The following is a 12072-nucleotide window of genomic DNA, read 5'->3' on the forward strand; positions in this document are numbered from 1 at the left end:
GTAAAGCAGATGTTACAGAGTTTTTATTTGATGCAGAGGTGGATAGGCAGCCATTGGACGTTTTTGAAGAATGAGGAGATATGAACTGAAAGGTATTTTAGAAAAATGATCTCCAGGTAGAAGAGTGAAGTATGAACTGGATAGGGGAGAGGCAGGGAGGTTAGCAAGAAAGCTGATGGATCACTGGGAAGACTTTGGATCATTGTGGTGGCCATTTGGGTGAAGAGGAAGGGGCAGGTTCTAAAGATGTTACGATGATTGTGATGACAGTAGATTTTTTTGAAAGTCCCTGTAGAGGAATCTCTTATGAAGAGATGGCTCTTGAGTCTCTTCTAGGAGATAGCAACACTAGAAATTAAGTGAATTTCCTTGCTCAGGTTCTTTGACAGCATTTTCTCTGCACTTTGCTGTTTTCGCATTAGAACATGTGGTACTACCTCAGTTGTTAGAACTGAAAGAATGTGACATTACTTTAAGTAAATGACATCATCCTTTAGAGTCTTGAAAACAAAGATGTATTTTAAGTCTTGACCTGTGGGCAACAAGAGAAGAGTGAATTAAAATAGATATTTATGTACCCAAAATAGCTAATAGTTAATAGCTACTATTAACTCAGGACTTGGAGTACTGGAGACAAAGAATTACAAATTAATTACAACTTTAGAGTAAGATAAAAGGGAAAAGATGCTTCTAAACTTTTCAGTACTGCTTTTCATTTCAGTAGTTAGTTCTCCTGTAATATGAGGGGTACGTTCACTCAAGCCTTGATTGCCTGGGTGCATGGACACAGTCGTGGCTTCCAGCATTACACTGTGTTCCAGTCAGAGAGCTGCAACTCTCCAGCTGCGTTCAGTCCAAAGTATGTAGTGAAATTACTCATTGTGTGTTACTGTTTTGAACTTTTCAACATGATCAGTATATTTTAGGGTGTGTATAGTTAGTATATTTATGTTCTTTTATAGCTGCGTAGCATGTGTGCATTAAAAGGGATAATTTAAAATGTTTCCTTTCAAAGAGTAGCAGTTATTTCAAGCGGAAAATAAAAGATCTTGATATAAAGATCTTCCACCTGGATTTTCTGATTTTAAATGTTCTAAAATGTAATAATTAAAATATGGTTTAACTATGACCTTGCTAATTGGATTATTAATGATATTAATTTTAAATGATCTTTGCTTCCAGAAGTGATTTGATGGAGTCAGCTTGGATACCACCAGACAGACTGAGTCCAAGAGTCCATCTTTCTCACCCAGAACCCCTCGCTGGGCCAGCCGGAAGTTTATTCTCTCAGCTTTTGGGTCTAGAACACATGGGAATTTTACCGAAGGACTATGAATCTTTTCTGTCAACCAGGAGGAATCACAGTATGGCGTCAGGGCCCCTACCTTCAACACCTCAGCCTTATATGACTTCAACAGCTGTTCAGCAAGATGCCTTGGCAAAACCTAGTGCTAGTCAGTATAAGAGTAAACTGGATCACATTGAAGCTCTAAAAGCAACAGCTGCTTCTTTGTCCAGCAGGATTGAAAGCGAAGCTAAGAGATTGGCCGGAGCCAACATTAACTATGGTTCAGTGTGGAGTACTGAACATGATGTACAGCAGAAAGCTCAGGAGGATGGACAATGGGCTAAGGCCGTGAGTCCCCCTGTGAAAGAAGATAATGAAGATGCTTTTGCTGCCAGAATTCAAAAGATGTTAGGGACCTGTGTGTCTCACACAGCGTTTGATGATAATCTCCCTGGAGTGGGCAACCTTAGTGAGTTTAAAAAACTTCCTGAGATGATAAGACCACACAGTGCCGTATCCAGCCTCGGAATGAGATCTCCTGGTCCCAAAACAGAAGAACTACTAGCCCAATTATGTAAGAGGCAGACCGACTATCCTAGTTCTGACAACTCTTGTGGTCAGGAGAAAGTCAAAATTCCTCATGACTCCAGCACAGATTCAATCAGCGAAGGGCCTCTTCCTAGTGAAGGGAGCCTCTCTGAAGAAGAGGGAGGCCAGGGTGGGCAGCCTCCTCTGAAAATAGCCGAAATTTTGAAAGAGAAGGATTTCTGTATTGGGGAGAGAAATACCAATGAACCTATCAAAGAGTTTCAGAAGGAGGCTGAAAAATTCCTGCCACTTTTTGGGCAGACAGGTGGCACCCAAAGCAAAGGACCGTGGGAGGAATTGGCAAAGGGAAGTCCACATAGTGTCATTAATATTTTTGCAAAATCATATCAGCTGTATGGAAAAGGTGAGAAGAAACACTAAGCTATGTTATAGTGGCATTTTCCATGACTTCATAATTTCCTTACTGTAATGTACGCTTGTGTGAAGTCCACCTCAAATTAATTTGCTTCCAGAGTTAAAAGTTTTATTGGTGGCTATTCTCTTGAAATTATTTGTAGACTTTAACTGAAGTAAGAGTTATGTAGTCTTCCAAAAATGTGTTTTTAGTCTAAATGAAGCTTCACTCTTAATTTTTGGTTTCACTTTTGCCAGTATCAGAGCTCAGTCAGTCAATTGGGAATAGAGGTCCTCTAGTTTGGTTTACGTCAAAAATGGAGTGTAGAATAGAGGCAATTACAGTTTTGTGAAGTCTAGGGAATATCAGATTTTTTTTTGTGCTCCCAGCCACCCATATGGGCAGGTGGAAATTTGATTCCTGAGACATTTTTGTGAATGTTTTATAATTATGGAGGTGTTATAGAATCCTGGGAACTGAAATGAGTAGGAAGTATTTGGAAAGGAGGAATGGTATAGTGGAAATAATTTTGGATTGGGATTGAGAGGCAGCATGGTATAATGGTTAGAGCACGGGCCTAGGAGTCCTGGGTTCTAATCCTGCTCTGCCACTTGTCTGCTTTGTGACTTGGGGCAAGTCACTTCATTTCTCTGGGCCTCAGTTACCTTATCTGTAAAATGTGGAGTGAGACTGTGAGCCCCACGGGGACAGGAACTGTGTCCAGCCTGATTTGCTTGTATCCACCCCAGCACTTAGTACAGTGCCTGGCAGATAGTAAGCACTTAAAAAAGACCATAATTATTATTCTTCAGGTGGCCGGAATTCTAATTCCAGCTGTAGCACTGGCTCCTAGATTTCCATGGGCATATCACTTAAATGCCCTGTGCCTCAGGTTCCTCATCTACAATAAAGGGATAAGATACCTGTTCTCCTTACCTGTTAGACTGTGATCTCAGTGTGGGACAATGACTTGGTCCAGTTGGTTAATTTTATATCCACCCTATCTGCTTAGCACAGTGATTGGAATTTAACAGACATGTAATAGATATATTCAGGGTCAAGAGTGGCTCTGAAGTTTATTTTAATGGAATGAGATTTAGTCGTCAGACTTTTCTCCAGATAGCCATCCTTCCCTTAGAAAACGAGTTGATTTAATGGTATTGTTTAGTCGGATATTACTTTGTATTTTCTTAGTTTTCATTTACAGAGTGCTTTTTTTCTATTCTTAAATTAAGACTAGCTTTATTATTTTTCTTCATTAGGCAATTTTCCATATTTTAGGTTACTGGTTAATATCATCTCTTTGGATGTAAAATTAAAACAGCTCCAGTCCTTAGAAAAAATTTCTTTCTTTCTCGGTTCCCTTCCACAGTTGTCATTTAATTATAGTCTTACTAGGTAAAGCAGAGCACTTAAGTTCATGTTATTTACTAGAAGCCTCTTAGAATTCCTCCTTTGACATCTTGGTTTGTAAGGATTAAATGGCAGCACCTTCTGCGAGAACTGAACATCCTTTTGTTTTTTCCCTTGGGCAGGGTTTGAAGAAAGGTTGGAAGGAGGATCTCCAGGCTTGCGGCCTTTGATTCCCATCACCACCCCTCCAGGAAGCGTTTCATATGAAGATGACTTTGTCTCTTCTCCAGGGAGTGGAACTTTGACTGACAGAAAAGCTGCCCAAGAAGCCAGGTAACCAGGCTTGGGATGTGGAACAAGAGTTTAGGAAGAGAATTTTAAGTTGCGACTCACGTGCTTTGAAAGGTTGCAGATGAATGTCCACTTGAGGGCAGTCAGAATATTAGATTCTTTAGTCATATGATGACCTCGAAACTTTATATCTTTAGAAGTATTGGATATTCTGATCATTTTGATGGTGGCAGCAACACAATATTCATTCTGAGGCCTGTATTTCCAGTGTGGTATTTCTGATGTCTCTCAGCAGTAAGGCAGGATGCTGCTGCATCCTGCAGCAACCCAGCTGCACAAAGCTATTTTTCTTTGGCTCTAATTCTGGTTAATATGTAAATTAATTATGGCTATGGTATAAATTAATTTGTCTATACTCAGCACTATGCAAATAATGTGAAATCAGTAGTTCTAGCACTAAAAGATGTTTGATTGTCCTTACTTGTGGTTATGAATTGTTAGCCTGGGTTGAGTTGTAGTAGTAGTAGTAATAACATTTGTTAAGCACTTACTGTGTTCAGAACACAGTACTCTATACTAAGCACTGGGAAAGAATACACTGGTGAGAATGACATCTGGTCCTGCTCCTTGGTGGATGTGTGGGAATCAATCAATCAATCAATCGTATTTATTGAGCGCTTACTGCGTGCAGAGCACTGTACTAAGCGCTTGGGAAGTACAAGTTGGCAGCATATAGAGACAGTCCCTACCCAACAATGGGCTGACAGTCTAGAAGGGGTCCACTCCACTGCCAAATAAGGACTTCTCCAGAGAAATAGGGCAGCTAGTTCCCTGCTGAGTCAAGACAAAATGGAAAGAAATTTCACTCTACACTCAGGCAACTCTAATAATAGTTTTTCATAGAAAAACATTTTAACTTATTCAAGCTTATGGCCAGATTTTGCCCCAAAGCTATTTTTCTTTGGCTCTAATTCTGGTTAATATGTAAATTAATTATGGTCATGGTATAAATTAATTTGTCTATACTCAGCACTATGCAAATAATGTGAAATCAGTAGTTCTAGCACTAAAAGATGTTTGATTGTCCTTACTTCACTTCTGGTTCTGACTTGTTAGCCTGGGGAGTAGGAAGAGGGTGGAAGTGTTTCTGCACAGGTCTCTGGGACTATTGTATTCCAAACTTAATGAGGTTCATGCCTGGGTCTTACCAGGTCTGAAGTAGAAGGGTATGTTCCTCAGACATGAGCGCTCCGATACAATCCAGGACTTCAAGGTTTCATGAATTTCTGGAATGTCATGATCAGTCTGGTATAGGTGATAGCTTTTTAGTAAATTAAATTGTGGTCTTACGTGAGATTTCTAGTGAAGACTGCTATTTTGCAGTGATGCAAAATATTTTATTTGTACATATCTATTCTATTTATTTATTTTATTTTGTTAGTATGTTTGGTTTTGTTCTCTGTCTCCCCCTTTTAGACTGTGAGCCCACTGTTGGGTAGGGACTGTCTCTATATGTTGCCAATTTGTACTTCCCAAGCGCTTTGTACAGTGCTCTGCACATAGTAAGTGCTCAATAAATACGATTGATGATGATGATGATGCCATAACTGACCAAATCTTTAATTCACAACTGTAGTGTTAACTGGAGTAAGTGAATCACTTACCTTCGACAGTGCTGTCAGAACAGTGAGTTCTGGGTGTCTTGGAATGGACTCAAGCAGTGAATATGTCAAGGACCAGCAAAGTTGGAATCCTGATTCTGTGCTTTTAACTGTTGAAAACTCAGTTATAAGTCTTCAGTTTCACTTTAGTAGATCGTCACTTATTTAGGGATAGCAATAAAATTAGATGCACAGGGAGGAGTGGAAGGATATGATGAAGGCATCTCAAAGGGGAGTGAAATGTTCGTGACTGAAGTTAACCACTTTAAAGACCAAATAGGTTTATGAATATACTATTTATCTTTCTTATTTGGTAAGTGAGAAAGGAATCTCTGATCAGTTGTATTTACTCCATTCCAGTGTTGGTAGCAGCAATTCAAGCATTCAAGAAGAGCCTTCCAGCAGAAAATCTCCCTATGATCTTCGCTCTCTGGAAAGTACCCCTCAACATTCATCAGAGGTACAGTCAGCCACATCTTCCCGGTCATCAGCTTCTTCCAGAGGAAGGAGAGGGAGAAAGGAAAGGAAAGAGCGTAAGTAGAGTGTTGATGTATACTATTACTTTACCTAATGGTTGTGATCTGGTGGTAGATAACTGATGCCTTAATATTAAAAATATATAAAACAGTGTTTACTTCTATAAGGATGTTGTGCCACGTATTATCCAGAATACTGTGAAATACCCTTTTTGATAGCAGTACTAGTATTTGAACTTGGACAGAAAACTGACCAACTTGGGCCTGGATAAAAAGGTCCATATCAATCAAGATCACAGGGACTCAGGCAGGAGGACAGAGTTGAACATGGACCTTTGGTTAGCTAGTTTCTTGGTGGTCCTAAAATTTTCATAGGAAATCCTGGAGTCACTTGGATAAAAAGCAGGCCAGCTATGAAACAATGCCCTGCATGTGAATGGCTGCTGAAGAGCCAGTTAAACCACCTGGACCTGATGGGGGGGATCAGTGTTGTAATTCATAAGCGAGGAGGGCGCTTGATGTTCAGACATTTGCCTTTTCTCTCTTGCTTGTCCTTCAAAGAGTTATTAAAATCGCAGCGTCTCCCAGAGGCCTTCCTCAGTTAAGCCTTCTTTTCCCTTACTCCCTCTTTCTACATTGCCTACGCCCTCAGATCTTTACCTTTAGTACTTAATATTCACTCCATCCTCAATCCCACGGCATTTACATACATATCCGCAATTTTTTGATGTTAATGTCTGTTTCCCCGTGTAAACTGTAAGTTCCTTGTCGGTAGGGAACATGTCTACCAACTCTGTTGTACTGTCCTCTTCCAAATGCTTAGTATAGTGCTCTGCACACAGTAAACACTCAAGAAAGAACACTGATTGATTCTATGTATACAGATCACTGTGGAAATGTCACAGAATTTTGAAGTCATTATCGTAAGTCATCTTCCAGAAGGGAAATATGAGAACTGATTGTAGATGCTATTGGGCTATCTGATTTCTTGAGTAGTTTAAAAAGTCATCTAACGGCAGATGTATTTTAATCCCTCAGGCCCAGAAATTGCTCATCCAGCTTCGATAGGTGGGACGTGTGAGAGGAAAGATAGTATCAGAAAACTTAAGGAATTGTTGTAGGGCAAGTTAAAAATTGAACACATGCAAACAGGGAGGACAGAACAAAAATTTTAAGGAAACAGAGAACCACAGTCTCAAACAATGTAGCAGCCAGTCTAGACTGGCATCTTGCCATCAGGAAAGGAGTTGCTGTCCTTGAGCAGAGGCTTTGGGAAGATTGGGATGCTAAGAGACAAATTAGAAAATAGTTACAGATGTTGCAAGTGGTTGTTGCATCAGTGCAAAACGGTGATATTTTTATACACACATAGCTCTGGAAGAAGAGCAACCAGTCATTTTGTGGCTCTGTAGTGACCTTCTGGTTTCAAAGTGGAATGAATTTCTTGCCGAGTGAACTATCCCACCCTCTATAGACTGGTAGCCTGCTTTATAGTACATTATATGGCATCAAGAGGTTTGTTTAATAGAAATGCAAAATTCTTTGCATGTAATGGAAAGGCTTAACAATTTTTATTAAATATAGCTTTTAAAATGTATTTCTTATAGATATATAAAAGTGTGTTCTCATTGTTGATGTGCAGTCACTTTATGTATGTACAGTCTTTTATGTATAAAAGATAGTTTGAATAGAATATAACTGCTCCCATCTGCCAATGTAGAAGTGTGTAGAGAGTTAATTGTTCGGCAGATGGGGGAAGGTAGTAATTGGATAAAAATTTGTTTAGTTTCCTCAGTGACAGTGTTAAGGCAGGGATTTTTTAAAAAATGTAATGGGGAACTTTTAAAAAAGCATGGGAAGATTTTTTTTAAAAAAACATAAATTTCCGTAAGTTGTTGTTATGCTTTGGTTTTTGCTTTTATTACTGAGACCTAGTTTGATTTGCCTCTGACCCATGTAGCTAGCTTGATAGGTGTTGTGCTTTTCAGGGATAGATTCGTGCAGTGGAAGTGCACAAAACATTCTCCATGAGGAAGACCGAGCACAGTCTGGATCAGATCGTGGATCCCACCAGGGAAAGAAGTCTGTGGCCAATAATAAAGTTTCTATTAGGAGCTATGAGCAGAATCCAGATACCGATAGCACTTTGGAAGATCTTTCTGGGCATTCAATAAGGTATGCACATTTTATATTTAATTAAAATGTTACAGAAGCTTAATGTGGTATCCTACTATGTGTGTAGTGTTGTAGAAACTGTATCCAGTAAACAAAGTGAAAATAGCTGTGCCACTAGATTTGAAGGTCTGGCTTCTTTTCCTTGATCCTTTGATTTGGGAGGCCATGCCTGTGGACACATACCAAGCATATTGATGAGTCTTGTTTAAGCTCAGTTTACCATTGGAGGGTAGGGATTAAGAGTAGATAACTATATTAAGGTCATATGGTGGTCCAACACTCACCTAGAGTTATGTCTCTCCGTAAGTTTGATACGAATTGGGACAAAATTAATGTCATGTCCCCTATCTTTATGTTATTTACATGTAAATGTAACTATTTAAATGTAACTCAATCCCTGTGGACAAGGATTGTGTCCAACCTGATTATATTGTATCTGCTCCAGCCCTCAGTACAGTGCTTGGCCCACACAGTAAGCACTTAACCAATACTGTAGTAGTAATAATAATAATAATAATAATAACTGGAGAACCATTTTATTAGCATCAGCAAAGCTAAATGCTTATTTCTATACAAAATAAATGGAATTCAATTTGTTTTACTGCATTTATAGACTCTGAATTGGTTTAGTGGGTAAAGGTCAATTAGAATTTCTGTTTGCCATGCAAAAAAAATGAAATCTAGTTGAATCTCATTGTGAAGCACTCACTGTATTTCATTTAGTAGAAACCATAAAAATGTTATTTTGGAAGAAAATGGTTCTTGATGTTGGCAGAGAGCAATGTTCTATTGTTCCAGAGAGTGATAGGCTGCTACTTTTTAAATGGCAATCTAGTGGAAAAGACAGTTCACTAAAAGTAACTCTTATTGTGCTTCACCTGAATGAAACTGTCTGGTAATGCACCTGGTCAATATTTCCACTTAAATCAAGTAAAGTATAGGGTAACAAAAAGCAAGAGTGCCTTTAGCATTTTCATAAAGTACAATTGCCAGACCCATTTTCATGTATATATATGTCTTCAGGCAGTTCTGATCAGTAGGCATATTTGTGATGTGGTATTAACTTTGAAAATTGCCTCCTGATTTTATGAAATTCTGAAGTCCAACATGCCTGCAGTTTTCTTGTGTCTGAAAATTTTAAAGTGACTACTGCAGAAAGTTAAATTGTAGAAAGAGTGTCATTTATCTATGAAGCGCCAAGAACTCCATGGTAAACATTCCCTTTGGTCAAAGAGATTAAAATGGAATAATGGACCTACCACTGTTCTCCAAAACAAAGGGATGTTATGTAGAGAAAGTATGTAGAAATAGTTGATCCCAATCTGCCTCCATGGTGTAGAGGAGGAAAGGAACTATCAGTTTGGTAACAGGAATTTTCTTGCCAGGCTATCTTTTTAATGTATTATTAAATTAGAAAATATGTGGATGTGGATTTTTTGTAGATTAAACTAATTTTCTTTTTATATGTGATACTATTAAACATCAAAACATATTGAAAACCATTGCTCTTTTCTAGAATGTGAGTGCCACCTGAGGTGGCCTGCCCCTTAAAGAAGGAATAGACAACTTTCTCCTTTGGTGAAAGCATTATGCAGCAGTCTTCATTGACCAAAATGGAGTAAATCCGCAACTGTTTTGAATTGCCTCATATTTTAAATGAAATCATTGTTCCTTAGTGTAATTTGTGTTTATCCTTTCCGTTCACTGTTTTCATTTAGTATCTCCTCAGACAAGACAAGGTCACACAGAACCCCAGTTTCTCCCTTATCTCCAAGCTCCCAGAAACTGTTACAGTTTGACTCTCCAGGAAGTTCGGTGGAAAGGACGAGATCCCCAGGAGTCCCTCCAGCTCCTGCATCCAAACCCAGTACAGCCTTCTCCGGTGTGAATTTGGGAGCCAACAGAACAGGAGCAGCAGCATCTACAGCTACAGGCAATTACAGTTCATGCAGTCATCACTTCTTCCATGTTACTTCTGTTTTTTTTTTTCATATTTTCTTCTATGTTCTCATTAGGGAAGACCCTCTTTTTCTGAGTTAAACTACAGTGTTACTTCAGGTGGAAATTTATATTTTGTGAAGTATTGACTACAGAGTCAATTCAGGATTAACTGCAGTAGTAGTCAAAAAATCAGGAGTTCAGTAACGGCTAGCAGTTCTGCCAGGAAAACCAGAGCCCTCTGAAAACTTCTTCATGTCATCTGTAAATACTAGTGGCAGCTCTCTAATGAAAGTTCTTCTTTTTACTTGGGAATAAGCGGATTTGCTTGTCCAACACTAAGAACCTGAATCGTTAAGTGAGTGCATTTGCACAGACAGCCAGTCTGTCACCTAGAAATGAGGCATATTAAATCAGAAGAACAAATAGCTTAGTAGTGTTCCTCATCTGACATTTATTTTCCCTGTGGCCCTCCAGGCTCCATGCGTTTCTCTCCTGCTGGCCTTCAGCATCGAATGGCCGCGGAACTTAGCTACCTCAGTGTCATTGAGGAGTCTGTACTCCAACTGTCAGACGTAGAAAGAGTTCGAGGCATATCACTTGCCCAGCAGGAAAGTGTCTCCCTGGCTCAGATCCTTAAGGTAAGTAGAGTTTTCTCTCTCTCTCTGTCTCCCTCTCTCTCTCATCTCTCTTTTGATAGTTACAGAAAAGAATTACCCCACTGATATTTAAACCAAACTTGCAGAGAAGCATAAAAAGTTTATTTATTCATTCATTCAATTGTATTTATTGAGCACTTACCGTGTGCAGAGCACTGTACTAAGAGCTTGGGAAGTACAAGTTGGCAACATATAGAGACGGTCCCTACCCAACAGCGGGCTCACAGTCTAGAAGGGGGAGACAGGCAAAAGAAAAAACATATTAACAAAATAAAATAAATAGAATAGTAAATATGTACAAGTAAAATAGAGTAATAAATATGTACAAACATATATACAGGTGCTATGGGGAGGGGAAGGAGGTAGGGCAGGGGAGATGAGGAGGGGGAGGAAGGGGAGAGGAAGGAGGGGGCTCAGTCTGGGAAGGCCTCCTGGAGGAGGTGAGCTCTCAGTAGGGCTTTGAAGGGAGGAAGAGAGCTAGCTTGGCGGATGGGTGGAGGGAGGGCATTCCAGGCCAGGGGGAGGATATGGGCCGGGGGTCGACGGCGGGACAGGCGAGAACAAGGTACAGTGAGGAGGTTAGTGGCAGAGGAGTGGAGGGTGTGGGCTGGGCTGTAGGAGAGGAGGGAGGTGAGGTAGGAGGGGGCGAGGTGATGGACAGCCTTGAAGCCGAGAGTGAGGAGTTTTTACCTGATGCGAAGGTTGATTGGTAGCCGCTGGAGATTTTTGAGGAGGGGAGTAACATGCCCAGAGCGTTTCTGCACAAAGATGATCCGGGCAGCAGCATGAAGTATAGATTGAAGTGGGGGGAGACAGGAGGATGGGAGATCAGAGAGGAGGCTGATGCAGTAATCCAGTCGGGATAGGATGAGAGATTGAACGAGCAGGGTAGCGGTTTGGATGGATAGGAAAGAGCGGATCTTGGCGATGTTGTGGAGGTGAAATCGGCAGATTTTGGTGATGGATTGGATGTGAGGGGTGAACGAGAGAGCGGAGTCGAAGGTGACACCAAGGTTGCGGGCTTGTGATATGGGAAGGATGGTAGTGCCGTCAACAGTGATGGGAAAGTCAAGGAGAGGGCAGGGTTTGGGAGGGAAGATAAGGAGTTCAGTCTTGGACATACTGAGTTTTAGATGGCGGGCAGACATCCAGATGGAGATGTCTTGAAGGCAGGAGGAGGCACGAGCCTGAATGGAGGAAGAGAGAGCAGGGGCAGAGATGTAGAATTGGGTGTCATCAGCGTAGAGATGATAGTTGAAGCCATGGGCTACCCTTCCACAGTCCTACA

At 40.4% G+C, this 12072-nt stretch overlaps 1 protein-coding gene across 2 annotated transcripts in view; it reads left to right on the top strand.

The window, feature by feature from the left end:
- Nucleotides 1-12072, top strand: part of CEP350 (centrosomal protein 350) — an 87333-nt gene that overhangs the window by 37377 nt on the left and 37884 nt on the right. For both annotated transcript variants that reach the window (XM_038758221.1, XM_038758222.1), the window contains exons 12-17: nucleotides 1183-2240; nucleotides 3767-3917; nucleotides 5897-6069; nucleotides 8001-8187; nucleotides 9906-10120; nucleotides 10603-10766. In XM_038758221.1, coding sequence (XP_038614149.1) covers nucleotides 1183-2240; nucleotides 3767-3917; nucleotides 5897-6069; nucleotides 8001-8187; nucleotides 9906-10120; nucleotides 10603-10766 — 1948 coding nt within the window. The remainder of the gene's footprint in view (nucleotides 1-1182; nucleotides 2241-3766; nucleotides 3918-5896; nucleotides 6070-8000; nucleotides 8188-9905; nucleotides 10121-10602; nucleotides 10767-12072) is intronic.

The sequence above is a fragment of the Tachyglossus aculeatus genome, chromosome 16, assembly GCF_015852505.1.
Source record: "Tachyglossus aculeatus isolate mTacAcu1 chromosome 16, mTacAcu1.pri, whole genome shotgun sequence".
NCBI classification, from domain to species: domain Eukaryota; kingdom Metazoa; phylum Chordata; class Mammalia; order Monotremata; family Tachyglossidae; genus Tachyglossus; species Tachyglossus aculeatus.